Raw genomic sequence first — 14049 nt, forward strand, 5'->3', positions numbered from 1 at the left:
TGTAGGGGTTGGTCCCCGCGGGTGGGTGATGGGGACAGCCAGGTTGGAGGGGCGACCAGAATAAGGCAGCCCAGATAGAACAGAGCACGTTGAGGCCCCATCTTGGAACAGCTCCTTTAGTGAGGCGACCACGTTGCCATGGCAACTGCAGAGGTCAGAGGCGAACCCCAGACCAGGGTGGAGGCTGCCCTCTGAGACTAGGGAGGCTGGCCGCCGCAGTGGCAACCACAATGAGGCAGAGAGGAGCCAAAGGCCAAACTGGGAAGGCTGCTGTAGTGGGGGAGCCATGAAGGAATGGCGGGCACGGGGTCTCATGGCCCAGGAGCCAGACACGTGAACCAAGACCACGCCCAGGCGGCCACACTGGAAATGCATTGAATTGGTGACCATGGCAAACGGCTGACGACCTGGTTGTTGGTTCTTAAGTGGCCGATCTTTATTAACTTTAATAATTCATCTTTCCCGCCCTGAGGTAGGGGGCTTTGACCTCTGGTCCTTTGGTGACCTCAAAGGCTAGAGGAATCAGAGCCCCCAGAGTTCAGAGGTCTGTGGGTCGAGTCTGGTCTCCATGGCCTGAAGATGGTACAAGATAGTTTGTCTCAGGGCCTGGACTGCAGGTGTGTCTGCAATTTTGGGGTAGGTGAGGGGACTTTGTACTTCCTGGGAAGATGGTGTGGGTGTGTGTGGGTGTGTGTGTGTGTGTCAAGAGGAAGTGCCCCCCGCCTTCAAGGACTGGTGCCCCTCCCCTCCCCAGGCCTTACAGGGAACTGGACATCTGGCCTGGCCGACCCCACCCCTTCACGCTGGCCCGCATTCCCTCCCTAGATCCCACCGCGGGAGGACAAGGGGAGAGAGGCTGGGGTGAGGCGGACCCAATTAGGGAACTACAACCACCTCTGTCAGCGCACCAAGGCCCTGCCAACCCCGCCCTGCTTTGACATCCTGTGTTCGCTAAGCCGAATGCACACCCTTTCAGGACCCGGGAGTCCAGCCCCCAGCCCCTCCTCCCTCAGACCCGGGAGTCCCGCCCCCCAGCCCCTCCTCCTCCAGACTCGAGAGTCCCGCCCCCAGCCCCGCCTCCCTCAGACCCGGGAGTCCCGCCCCCAGCCCCGCCTCCCCCAGCCCCGGGAGTCCCGCCCCCAGCCCCTCCTCGTCCAGACTCGGGAGTCCCGCCCCCAGCCCCGCCTCCCTCAGACCCGGGAGTCCCGCCCCCAGCCCCGCCTCCCTCAGACCCGGGAGTCCCGCCCCCAGCCCCTCCTCCTCCAGACTCGGGAGTCCCGCCCCCAGCCCCGCCTCCTCCCTCCTCGCGGCCGCCCCTGCGCCACCTCCTCGCGCTCCGTCGGCTCCTCGTCCTCCTCGCCGTCCTCCAGCGCCGAGTACTCCTGCGTGAAGGGCACGGCTCCCTGGGCCGAGTGGAAGCGCAGGCGGTAGAGCAGCCGCACCCACTGGCCGAACTCGCGGTCGCGGGTCTCGGGCGGCGCCCGCAGCTGCAGGTAGAAGGCGCGGCCGGTGCGGAACTTGACCTTGAGCTGGCAGCGGCTCTCGTCGTGGACGAAGAGCTGGACGAACTGCAAGGGGAACAGCCTGGGCGGGCGGAAGGGGCGGCGTCAGGGTCTGACCGTCCCTGGCTCGACAGCCTTGTCCCCGGGCGCCCTCAGGCTCCAGGTCGCCCACCTCGACGCCCCTCTCTGCCCGGAAGGAATCTTTTCACTTTCTCTGCCTCTTGAATGTTATCCATCCCCAACTGTCTTGCGCCCACAAAGCGCATTTGCGTCTCCCGCTGGTCCGCTCTCCCCAACTCCAGACTCGAATAGACAGCTGCCTACTCGAAATTTCCATTTGGATGTTGGCTCGACATCGGACACATAACACGTCCAACAACCACTTTCCTGACCTTCCCCTCACCCCAGACCTGCTCCTCTCCGTCTTCCCCATCTTAACCACATCCTCCCACTTGCTCGGTTATCGTGGAGTCGCTCCTAAACCGACCTGCTGTCTCACATCCCTATCCGAGCCTGCCACCAAGTCCTGATGGCTGCACCGTTCACATGTATCCACAATCCGGCCACTTCTAACTCCCTCCACCGCCGCCACCAGGGTCCAGCCTCTGGAATTTCCCGCCTGGGCGCGCTGCCCCGGCCTTCACCCTGTCTGTTCCCACGCGCCCGCCAGAGGGCACCGGTAAACACCTGAGTTAGCTCCTGTCCCTACCACGGCTCAGATTAAAAGGAAAGTCCTCAGCTGGACCACGAGCCCCTGCAGGGTCTGCCCCCTTTATTCCCTCTCTGCCCTCACCTCCCACCCACTCCCCTCGCTCACTCGGCTCCAGCCACACAGGCCTCCTCGCTGTTCTATAAACCTGGCAGGCTTGGTCCTACCTCAGGACCTTTGCACAGGCTGTTCCCTCAATCTGAAATCTTCCTCCAGCCACTCCCCTGACTTGGCCTATTCATCTCTCTCATGTCTTTCTCAAGAAGCACCTTCTCAGGGAGAAGATCTGTTTACAACCCCTGCCCTATTTACAACCATGTTCACTCTTGCAGACCATTACCTGATATGTCTTTCCAGACGTTACCCCATTGGACAAATTGTCATTTACTCTGCCGCTTTCCCAGTAGAAGGTGAGCTTGAGGGCAGAGCTTTTGGTCCAATTCTGTTCACTGCTGCTTCCCTAGTACCCAGAGCTGACACACAGTAGGTGCTCTGCAGATGCTTGTTGAGTATTTGAATAAATGAATTGCTCAGGCCCCCAGCCTGATTCAGCATTCAACAAGGCAGAGGAGGAAACAATCCAGAGAGGGTGAGTAACTTGGCCCAGGTCACACAGCGGGAATCTGAGCCCAAGTCACACCCATGTACTTAACCACAACACAGGTAGCCACATACCCCCCTCTGGCCCAGCAATTCTACCTCTAGGAATCCATCTTACTGACACCCTTACACTTGTGCACATGGATATCCCTGCCTGCCACACTGGCTGTAACCCAAAGACACCAGCATCAGTGTCCCTCAGTAGGGGACTCGATCTATCATCATCTTCCCCAAATGGAAGGATAACAGCTGACACAGAGCGCATACTCTGTGCCAGGTGCTGTTCCAAGCAATTTACAAATGTACTCAGTTTATCCCCCGACAGCCCTGGAAGGTGGGCTCTCCTCTTATCCCCATGTTCCAGATGAGGAAACTGAGGCACAGACAGGTAGGGAACATAACCAAAGCCAGTGAAGAAGAGACAAAGCCAGGATGTGAACCCCGGGCCGTCTGAAGACAGACATCCCTTCAAGACCATTCTGGTGGCTGTGCTGATGCTGACATGAAATGAATATCGATGCAGTGCTGATGAGGGAGCGAGCAGAGGCGAAAAGCAGCATATAGCACGTGCCTGCTGCTGTTCTTAAAGAAGGGGCGAACACACACTACATGGCTGTCAGGACCAGCCCAGTGCAGGTCAGGGCCGTAAGCTGGGCAGAGGCGAGGGGCTGGGGGATGAGTCTTGAGGCCGAGTTTGCAGAGCAAGCTGAATTTTACTTCGCTGGCATGTCTATTGGGGGCGGGGAGGGGATTTCAGAATTGCAAAGGATCGTGGGCGTGTGTGTGTGTGTGTGTGTGTGTGTGTGTGTGTGTGTGTGTGAGAGAGGGTATGTGACAATGAGTCCTTCCTTCCTTCCCTCCCTCCCTCTCTCTCTTTTTCTTTCATTAACTGTGAGATGTGGTCAGAAAAGTGAAAGCTGCTGGCAGAATGTTTCTGTAAACATACTACACGCATGTAAATGTTTTGGTATCTGCAGCTGGAGTTGGAGGCAGAAGCCTAGAATGGGAGAAAGGTATATTTTGTGCTGTCTGTGTTTTGTACCTTGGAGTGTATTTGCATTACTTTCTCTTTTCTTTTTTTTTTTGCTGCAGAAGATTCGCCCTGAGCTAACACCTGTTGCTGATCTTCCTCTATTTTGTATGTGGGTCACCGCCACAGCATGGCCACTGACAAGTGGTGTAGGTCCATGCCCGGGAACCGAACCCAGGCCACCAAAGCAGAGCACACGGAACTTAATCAGTAGGCCACTGGGCCAGCCCTGCGTTACTTTTTCAATGAAAAAACAAAGACCTGGGCCGGCTCCGTGGCTTAGCGGTTGAGTGCGCGCGCTCCGCTGCTGGCGGCCCGGGTTCGGATCCCGGGCGCGCACCGAGGCACCGCTTCTCCGGCCATGCTGGGGCCGCGTCCCACATACAGCAACCAGAAGGATGTGCAGCTATGACACAACTATCTACCGGGGCTTTGGGGGAAAAATAAATAAATAAAATTAAAAAAAAGAAAAGAAAAAGCAAAGACCTGGAGGGGCAGTGTGCGGTGTGGCCCAGGAGCTCAAGAACCGTGAGGCGGGCAATCATGAGGAGCCTGAGGTTCCGATCCCAGCCCATCCCTGACCCACTGTGGGATCCTGGGCAAGTGGCTCCCCTCTCTGGCCTCAGTTTATCTCTTTGGAGAATGGGGCTAAGAGGCCCAACCATAGGAGAGTATGAGGTCAGAGATGAGATTATGTGAATGGCCCAGGGGGTGCCTGGCATGCAGTAGGCACTGCATAAATGGTCATTCTCCTGACCCCTGCCAGGGTGTGGCTGAGGAGTGTCCCCCTCATGTCTGTCTATCCCTGATTTCTGGCCCCTGTGGACTGCCCCATTGTTCTCCTGAGTGGACAGCAGCACAGAGAGGGCTGGCAGCCATCCAAGGCTTCTGGCCCTGGGGGCCATCTGGGTGAGGGGAGGTGCCGCAGAGGGCCCCGGGGGGCCCCAGAGCTGGGGGAGGAGGTCTAGGCTGGGGTGGGGCAGTCACCCAAAGAGCTGCAGGCGTCCATTCTCCTTGGTGGGGCCTGCCAGCAGCAACAGGTCTGGGAGTTCCAGGGCTGGACTGGAGGCTGCCACCCCCATGGTGACCTTGTTGGCGACTTCTCCTAACCGGGTCACCTGGGGCGGGGGTCAGAGGTTAGAAACAGGATAGATGGGGGGCAGGATTGGGGAAGGATCAGAGGTCAGGAATCTTGGTAGGGTTAATGGTCACGAACCAAGTGAGTTAAACACCAAATCGGGGGTCAGATATCCTGGGGTCAAAGGTCAAGAGTCGTACCCATGTGAAGTCAGAAAAACTGAACCAAGGGAGACAGAGGCCAGGGTTCAGAGGGAGGATAAAAGTCTGGAGGTATTGGGGGCGCAGGTCATGGGGGAGCAGTGGTAGGAGAGCAGGCGTTCCCCAAGTCAGGGGTCGGGGCTCAGGCCCAGGCTCGGGGGTCCTGGGGCTCCGCACCTGCACGAAGTTGCTCTCAAAGATGGAGAAGTCTCGCAGCTGGTCGAATTCGCCGCTCAGGAGGTGGCGCTGGAGCCGTCCGGGCCGGCCCTTGGGACAGGCTGGAAACAGGGGGCGTTCTAGGGGGGCGAAGTTCGGGGGTCTATTCCAGGGGGCTGGGCCGGGGCTCTCCAGCTGGTAGGGCCCGGGGCAGCCCCCCGCTGAGGGTAGCGGGATCGGGGCTCTCGGTCTCCGCATCGCCGGCCCCATCCCTCACCCGGTCCAACCTCCCCAGGCCCGGCTGCGCCTCTCACCTGCCATCCCACCTGGTCCCGCCTCACCTGCTCCACCGCGGGCCGGTTTAGGCTTGCGCCCCGGCTACATCACAACGCCCCGCCCCTTGGGCGGAGCGGAGGGAGGGGCCGGGAGGAAAACGGGAGGGCGGGGCCGCGGGCTCTGTGACATCACAATGCGGCGGACGTGGTTTTACTCCGTCACCGTGGAGACGCCCGCGATTGTGACGTCATCCGAGGGCGCGGCGCCCGGAGACTCGGATGAAAGGGCGGCCGCCCTGCTCACGTCAGGCCCCGGTAGCGGGCGGGCGCTAGTGCGCAGACGCAAGGAGCCGCGCAGGCGCGTGGGAGGAGGGATACGGCCGTTCCTCCCGGCGTGCTCCGCGGCGCCCGGCTGACAGCCGCCCCTTGGCTGGTGGGAAGGGGCCGAGATGGCGGCCGCCGGCGCTGGGGCGACCCGGCTGCTCCTGCTCTTGCTGATGGCGGCCGCAGCGCCCAGCCGGGCCCGGGGTAGTGGTTGCCGGCCTGGGGCCGCTGCGCGGGGGGTGAGTGCTCATTGACTGCACAGAGGGAGGGGCCGACGGGAATGGTGGGTCTCGGGCTTTGAGGCCGGTTGAGCAGGGGACGAAGCTGCGCAGGGCCGAGAGGAGAGAAGAAGTGAAAGATCCGTGGAAAGGGAGGCTGCAGTCATGCACTCGCACGAGGCCCCACGACCGGGAGAAAGCGAGAGGATTGTTAGGAAGGCTGTGGTCGTGAATATGCATGAGGGGGCGGGGCTCGGAGGGAGTCTTGCCACCTGGGCGGTGGGTGCGGTGAAAACGAGGCTCCGCGGAAGGAGAAGGTTGGGGCGTGAGCCTCTTGACCCTGGGACCCTAGGGACCCGCGGTCGTGAATATGCATGAGGAGGCGTGGCCAGGGCGGGATCTTAGCGAATCAGACGTCGGGGCGGCTAAAATGAAAAAGGCTGGGAGGGGCGCTCGAGCAATTAGAGGAGTTCTGTCTCTTGAATATGCATGAGGAGGGCGGGATCTTGAGCCCGTGGATTGAAATCTGGAACCAGGTGGCGCAGGTGCGGGGGCGTAGAGTGGAGGATGTAGAGGTAGGAGGAATGTGGAGAGTGTTGGAGAAAAGGACAGCATGGAACCTGGCGGAGCTCGGGCGGCATCGCGGCTACAGGGGCTGTTAAGGGGCAAATGAGGCCACTTGGATAGTAGCTTGGGAAGGCAGGGTGCCCTTGAACTCATGAATATTTATGATGCTAGGCGTGAACGTGGATTAGAGATAGTTGCCGTGGAAACGAGGTTACGCTGGTTTTGCAGGCCCAGGTGTCCTGGGCACTGTCCAGATCATGAATTTTCATGAATGGGCAGCTCCGGGAGGAATCGTGGGCTAGCATTGGTGTTTGGATATGAATATGAAAATAAAGTTTTGCAGGGGTCCGTGGGGTCTGCTCTGCCGAGGGCTCTGATGGTTCTCACCTGGGCCCTCTCTCTCTCCTGCAGGCCGGGGCGGAAGGGCGAGAGGGCGAGGGCTGCGGCCCGGTGGGGCTGCTGCTGGAGCATTCATTTGAGATTGGTGAGTCCAGCGACGGCCTCTCCTGGACACTTAGCTGTGCCCCATTAAGTCAGGAAATCTGGTCTGGGTGCCATTTCCTAACAGCTTGGCCCCTGGGGAGGATGGGGGAGGGCATGAGAGAATAGAAGGAACCTTTGAATCCTCCCATCCCTGTAAGACAAATCCCAGGTGCAGAAGGGTCAATGCAGCAGTAATAACCTGCGAGCAGACTTGTCTGACCCATTGTTCCATGCCCTGCACTAGTGGTTAGATGCTCTGCTTGTGTAGACCCAGGCTTCCTCACCACAGTCACGCAGGTGTCCAGATTCCCAGACCACAAATGTCAGTGCAGCCCAGGGGCTAATAATTGAGTCTGAGGCCTCAAACCCTGGGGCCACTTGTTACAAACACTAAAGCTGGGACCCACTGCAGACCCCTGAGTCTTGGCATCTGCCCAAGAAAGCCCCAGTGATTCTGCCGTGGCCTGGTCATTGGGAACTCTCCAGCTCTGCAGGCCCTGTACTTTGCAGGTAGGGAAACTGAGGCCCAGAGAGGTTATGTGTGCACCCCTGGGTCACCTGGTAAGGCAGAGGCGGGGCTTAGGAGCTGTGGGGTTCAGGCATCTGCCGTGAGCTGCCCTGTGAGGCAGGAGGGCAGGACATGGTGGGGGTCCCCTGTTTTGCAGGTAGGAAAATGGGGGCTCAGGGTGCGGAAGCAGCCTGGTCACTGCAAGGCTGGAAAGGTGCGGTGGTGGGCTGGTGGCTGAGCCTGGTCTCCCCGCAGATGACAACGCCAACTTCCGGAAGCGGGGCTCACTGCTCTGGAACCAGCAGGACGGCACCTTGTCCCTGTCGCAGCGGCAGCTCAACGAGGAGGAGCGGGGCCGACTCCGGGTGAGGAGGGGACCGGGGCTGGGGGCTGGGGGGAGGGATGTGTGCCCTGGCGCGTGACATGCGTGCCTCAGGGCCCTTGCCCGTGCTGTTCCCTCTGTCTGGCACATCTCACCCCGCACAGTTTTCATATGATCAGCTCCTCTCAGCCTTCCAGATTTGGCCAAGACACTTCACAGTTGATGAGGATGAGGTTTGTTTATGAGGAAAGAGAGAGATCCCCACAATAGCCATGGTCCAAGAGGGGAACGTTACTTCCCCGTGGCCCCGCTCACAGCCTCCTTGGGGCCAGGCTCCTCCCAGGCCTGGCTTGGTCCTCCCTAGGGATGGCACAGGGAGGTGCCAGGGCTCTGGTGGGGCCGAGACAGCAGGGTAGAGGAAGGGAAGACCGGGGCACAGAGGGAACAGCAGTCTTTTAGGGAAAGCTCGCAGAAGCTGCCACCATCCACTTCCACTCTCTCCTTTTTGCCAGATGTAGCTATAAGGGAGGCGGGGGTCTCAGGTTTTCTTCTAGGCCACAGGCCTGTGGGCACCCTCCCTGTGGCGGCTGGCGGGTGAGGTCTGCCCCAACCAGCTTTACTGCTGATGATTCTGTCACAGCTGCCCCCAAAGAGAGTTTGTTGCTCATAACCAGGAGTCCAGGTGTGGGATGGACACCAGGTGCAGCTGGATCCAGGTGTGGGGAAAGTGTCCCTGAGATTCACTCCATCGCTGGGCTGGGCTGGGCTCGGCTCTCCTTGTGTGGCTTCTCCCCCAGGTAGGGTGCCCCAGCGGCTCCCAGCCTCACCCACTACAGGGCCACCCTGGTGGGAACAGACCGGGATAGGCCTGGTTCTGGTGGGCCAGGGAGTGAGGGATGCTAGGTGAGACTGGGGAAGGGCCTTCCTGGCTGTGGGCCTGGGGCCAGGCACCGTCCCTCTCACTGCCACTCTCTGTCCGCCCTGCAGGATGTGGCAGCCCTGAACGGCCTATACCGTGTGCGGGTCCCACGGCGGCCTGGAGCCCCTGATGGCCCAGAAGCCAGCGGCTACGTTTCCTCCTTTGTCCCCGCGGTGAGTCAGTGACAGGACTGGCCCGTCCTCACTCCTCCTACGCGCCCTAGCCTGGCTCCTGCCACCCGTGCCCCAGCATTTATGGCTGGCGGAGACTTGGCTCTGGCCTTGTCCTCAGGGGTCTCTGGGCTGGAGGGACAGTCCAGGTGGTGGGCACTTTGAGGGGACAGCACGGGGCCTCGTGGGCCTGGGGAGACTGTTGCTCTTGGGCTTGTACCCAGGGGTAGCAAGGGCCATTGAAGGCTTTAAAAGATGCTTCGGGGCCCCCATAGTGGGGGCCGGAGGCTTGGGGTCGTGGTGTGGGTGAGGCCTGGGCAGCAGCCCCTGTACCCCCTCCCATAACCCCCTCCCCCCGCAGTGCTCCCTGGTGGAGTCGCACCTCTCGGACCAGCTGACGCTGCACGTGGACGTGGCTGGCAACGTGGTGGGCGTGTCGGTGGTGACGCACCCCGGGGGCTGCCGGGGCCACGAGGTGGAGGACGTGGACCTGGAGCTGTTCAACACCTCCGTGCAGCTGCAGCCGCCCGTCACGGCCCCGGGGTGAGGGGCCCATCCCCGGCTCGGCCATCCTTCCCTCCGCGGCCTTTGCTGGTGTCCTCGCTGGCTGGCTCCCCCCACCGCCCCACCGTCCTGACCGCCTCAGGGTCTCCTGGCCCCTCACCCTGTCTCCTTCCCCCGTCTGCCCCCAGTCCTGAGACGGCGGCCTTCATCGAGCGCCTGGAGATGGAGCAGGCTCAGAAGGCCAAGAACCCGCAGGAGCAGAAGTCCTTTTTCGCCAAATATGTGAGTGGGGCTCCTGCCCCTGCCCTTCCCGACAGGCCCGCCCCCTCCAGTCCTGAGTCCCCTCTGCCCTGCTCCTCTCCCCAGTGGCCCTCGGGCCTGTTCCTCATCCTCCGGGCCTCCTGTGTGTGAGGCCGCCTTGTCCCCTCTGGGGCCTCCGTGCACGTCCCCCTGGTACCAGGGCTGAGCCCAGGCCTGGACGAGAAGGTGAGGACTGTGGAGGCCAGCACCCTGCCCCGGCCCGTGTCAGCTCATGCCAGTGCTCATGGGGCGTCCAGTCTCAGCAGATGGCCGGCCCAGAGCTGGGTGCTGCTGGGAACCAGGGCCAGCCCCTTGAGTGCCTGTGCCGGGGGCAGAGGTGGCACAGGCAGGGTCAATCTTGAACGGAGGCCAGTTTGGAGGAAGTGCAGTGGGGAGGGCCGTGGTCAGGAGAAGGACGAGGGTCCAGGGGAAAGGACAAGGCTGGAGAGGGGAAGACGGCCGAGATGCCAAAGGAACAGGGAGGTTTGGAGAGGAGGGGGCGGGTGGGGTCCTCCAGCCAGTCCTGGGAGGTGGGCGGCTTTGGGGAGGGGCATTTGGGGGTGGCAAGGCTCTGGGAGGAGATGCCCAGGAGGCTGGTCTGGAGCTGAGGAGGGGCAGACTGTGCTGCCAGAGCAGCTCTGAGCCCAGGGCCCTTGGAGCTGGGAGTGCTGGGGCTGGAGGAGGCCGGTCCCTCCCAAGGCAAGGGCAGGGGACATGGAGGCCAGCGCGGCTGGGGCCTTGGGGCCGCGGCGGAAGGACGCTGAGCCCCGCTGCGCTAGGCGCTGGGTGCTGTGCCTGCAGAGCCTGGGTTAGTGTGGCAGTACCTCCTGATGTCAGGGTAGCCTAACAGCCGAGCTGTGGGGAAACTGAGGCCCAGAGAGGCCGAGAGCTCGCCTGCCCCTGCTCTGCCCTCCCCGATGGCCCAGGACCCCACGGCCACCACTGGCCCTGACCTGCGCCCCTCCCTCCTCAGTGGCATCTCATCCTGGGGGGGGCCGTGTTGCTCACAGCCCTGCGTCCTGCCGCCCCGGGGCCCGCACCACCGCCGCAGGAGGCCTGAGTGAGGACCGAGCCCCCTCCCGCCTCCGCCCTCCCTGCACCCCACCGGCCCTCCCCCTACCCGTAGTGACGTAGGGGACCTGGGCCCCCTTCCCTCACTCGGCCTCCCCTCGCGCCGGCCCCCACTTCCCCACCCTGGGGGATACTGCCCACACTCACCTTCCTCTCTCTGTGTCTCTCTGTCTGTCTGTCCTCCCGTCCTCCTGTCCGGCCCACAGTGGATGTACATCATTCCCGTCGTCCTCTTCCTCATGATGTCAGGAGCGCCGGATGCCGGGGGCCAGGGTGGGGGCGGGGGCGGGGGGGGCGGTGGGGGCAGCGGCCGGTGAGGGGCCCAGGGTGTCAGTGCTCCGTCCTCTTCACCCAGGGGACTCCCTCCCCAGAGTGCCCGTGTCCTTGGTCATCCCAAGAAGGCTTCACCAGCCCCTCCCACCTCCCCGTCCCCAGGAGTCCCTTCCTTCTGGGCCCCGGCAGTCCTGTCGGCGGGGGCCCTGCTGTAGCCCCAGAGGCTTCCCTTTGCCCCCAGGATGGAGCCCAAGCTCATGGGCCAGCTCTGATCTTGTGTCCGGCCTCCTGCCCCTCCCTAGCCCTGCGTTTGGGAACATGCCGAGCTCTCTCCAGCCTCCATGCCTTTGTGTGCCCTCTTGCCCTGCCTGCAGCCCCCGGGCTAGATGGTCCCCCTCACTCGTCTGACACCGCACTGGGCCTCGTGCACTGGGCCTCGTGCCTCCCGTCAGTCCGCCCTTGAGGGCACCGAGCAGGCTGGGCTGGCCGTGGGCGTCCGGCTCCCTTCCCCGGCGGCCCTGCCCTGGGCCCGCTCTGCCTTTGATCTGCCCGGTGCCCGCGGCTCTGTGCACAAGTTTAGGATTCCTGCTGTCAGGCCGCCAGGCCCTCTGTAGGCTGCCGGGGTTGAAGAAATGATGCTTAAAGTCAAAACAAAATGAACTAACATTTAGCGAGACCGAGCGCCAGATGCTGTAAATAGAATCCTTCCCTGCCTGGACCATTTCCCCTGGATGCAGCGTCAGGAGAGGCCGGCCAGGCCTCTGCCATTCATCACCCCCCCCCCCCCCCCCCCCCCCCCCCGTCTATTTAAAAACATCGACAATGTATTGAAACGTATAAACATTTTGAAAAGTTACAACTTGGAACAGCCAAATGCAGCCGTGGATTTGGTGACAAGGCAGTCACGATGTCCAGGTTTTGTTGAATTCCACGGTTCACTTTATGTAAGAAACACACAAAAACGTCCATTATTCTAGCTGTGTACCGGCTCCGCCATGTCGTGCGGTGGTTGATTAAAGTGGTCCCCAAATGCTCAACATTTAGCTCGCTTCCCTCGGTGTGTGGTTACACATAGCTCTCCTGAGCGTGTCGTCCAGGCTCCTGGTGGTGTGAGTTTGTTTTCCCGGGGACACATGACTAAGAGTGGAATTACTGTGGCGGATTAGAAACGTGTTTACAAACAGGGAACGCGTCGAGTGGCCCAACTGTCAGAGCAGCAGGAGAGGGTGCGCAGTGGGGAGTCCTGTCCGCGCAGTCCCTGGTACCCGTTTACTGCCCCCCAGAGCGTGTCCTCCCCCATGAGCAACAGGGACGTGTGTTATCGCCCCTCTTTGTGACACAAAAGTCTTGAGTTCAGCACCCCGTCCCGCCCTTGCTGCGTTGCGCCTGCACAGTGTCCCCGTGGATCTTTCCTTACTGGAGCCCAGAGAGCAGCCTCGTCCTTTGTGCTCCACTGGAGAGATGCACCGGGGCCCGTTCAGCCCGCCCACCGCCGCCGGGCCGCAGATGTGACTGAGATGAAACCCCAGGACTGGAAGGGCCGGGCAGAGGGAGATGGCATTCGAGAACCTGAGCCATGTTGCTGAGCCGCCCTCCACGGGGCAAACCCCAGTCCCCGTATCCCGACAGGCTGCTCACACGCAAGAACGGGGGGGGCGGGGGGGGGGGGGGCGGGGGGAGCGCGGTGGCGCCGTTGGTATTTCCTGAGAGCTCTTGTCCTCTGCTCAGTGCCAGCGTTTACGGTTTCGAATTCCTCTTGTGATTCATCTGACGTTGCTGAGACCTCAACGCCTCCCGTTTTCTCATGCCCTTGGACTCGCGGCCTGCTGCAGCCCTTCCCTGCCCTGTCTCTTCCATCAGCAGCCCTGCCAGGCTCAGAGCCCACCCTGGGGGCCAGCCACGCCCCTCGGCGGGGACAGGTGGCTTGGAAGTCCCAAAGGGTCCTGCCGATTTACATTTCCTCGGTATTCTCAAGTGTGTCGGTTGTGTTACACACCTGCCAGCATTGGGGGTTATTGTTTTACCAGCTTTTTGTAGCTTTAATACATAAAACGGTGTTGGAGAGTTGTTCTAACTTAATTTTTTCCTCCGTCAGCACGAGACAGCGGGCGCTGTTTGTCCTGTCTGCATTCCCTCGAGTTCTGTTGTCTCCTCCTAGATCACCCCTGAGCTGTTCCCGATGCCCTCCGGGACAGCATTCCTGACTCGGGGTTCTTACCCCTTTGTCTGATTTGCAGATGCGTTCTCCCCCCGTCATTTGCTGGACCATTTTGTCATTTTTTTACAGATTGAGATTCGAGGTCTTTATCTGATTCCATTCTTTTCCTCTAAGACTGTTGCGCTCGCTCTCAAGCTGGCAGAGTCCTTCTGTGGTGTGTTCTAGTCAATGTCTGAGCTGGTTCAGGCCCCGTGGGGCTCTGTCCTTATTAAACGTCTCTTCCAGTTCCTGCCTGTCCCTGGAGAACTCGTCACTGTTTCATTTTATTGATCGGAGTATCGGCATGTAGCACGAAACTCCAAAGATAGAGAAGGATCCAAGCAAAGAGCCTTCCACTCACCCCAGCCCGACACCCGTTCCCCTCACAGGGGACAACAGTGCTCTGGAGATGTTCTCTACGTAAACAAGCAAATGTGGATGGGAATAGTTTTGCAAGTTACCTTGCTCTAGCTTCCCCCCCCCACCTGACGTAAGTTGGAGAAGTTTCCGTCTCTGATATAAAGCACATCCTTGTTCCCTGATGTGGCTGCTCGGAGTTGATTTCATTTACCCCTGTCGATGGACCCTCGGGTTGTTTCCAGCGGTGCTGTGGGAATCACCGTGTACGTGCGTCATTTCACAC

At 60.9% G+C, this 14049-nt stretch overlaps 2 protein-coding genes across 4 annotated transcripts; one reads left to right on the forward strand and one right to left on the reverse strand.

Annotated features, from left to right (window-relative positions):
* Nucleotides 1-34: 34 nt before the first annotated feature.
* GARIN5A (golgi associated RAB2 interactor 5A) lies at nucleotides 35-5570 on the reverse strand. The gene is made up of 4 exons (XM_058529957.1): nucleotides 5297-5570; nucleotides 4829-4959; nucleotides 1326-1584; nucleotides 35-573 (listed from the first exon to the last, which is right to left on the reverse strand). Exons 1-4 carry the CDS (start codon nucleotides 5543-5545, stop codon nucleotides 523-525), a joined length of 690 nt encoding a protein of 229 aa, XP_058385940.1. The 5' UTR covers nucleotides 5546-5570; the 3' UTR covers nucleotides 35-522.
* A 411-nt stretch (nucleotides 5571-5981) lies between these two features.
* Nucleotides 5982-13960, forward strand: EMC10 (ER membrane protein complex subunit 10). Of its 3 annotated transcripts, XM_058529953.1 has the most exons (8): nucleotides 5982-6113; nucleotides 7071-7143; nucleotides 7906-8015; nucleotides 8960-9064; nucleotides 9423-9604; nucleotides 9754-9847; nucleotides 10839-10925; nucleotides 11143-11208. In XM_058529953.1, the coding sequence occupies exons 1-7, from the start codon at nucleotides 6000-6002 to the stop codon at nucleotides 10923-10925; spliced, it is 765 nt and encodes a 254-aa protein (XP_058385936.1). In that variant the 5' UTR covers nucleotides 5982-5999; the 3' UTR covers nucleotides 11143-11208. The 3 variants fall into 3 exon arrangements, with proteins under 3 accessions (XP_058385936.1, XP_058385937.1, XP_058385935.1); XM_058529954.1 differs by lacking the exons at nucleotides 10839-10925; nucleotides 11143-11208 and adding an exon at nucleotides 13653-13960; XM_058529952.1 differs by lacking the exon at nucleotides 10839-10925 and having other exon boundaries at nucleotides 11143-11633.
* The last annotated feature ends 89 nt before the right edge of the window (nucleotides 13961-14049 follow it).

This window comes from Diceros bicornis, chromosome 34 (genome assembly GCF_020826845.1).
Source record: "Diceros bicornis minor isolate mBicDic1 chromosome 34, mDicBic1.mat.cur, whole genome shotgun sequence".
NCBI classification, from domain to species: Eukaryota; Metazoa; Chordata; class Mammalia; order Perissodactyla; family Rhinocerotidae; genus Diceros; species Diceros bicornis.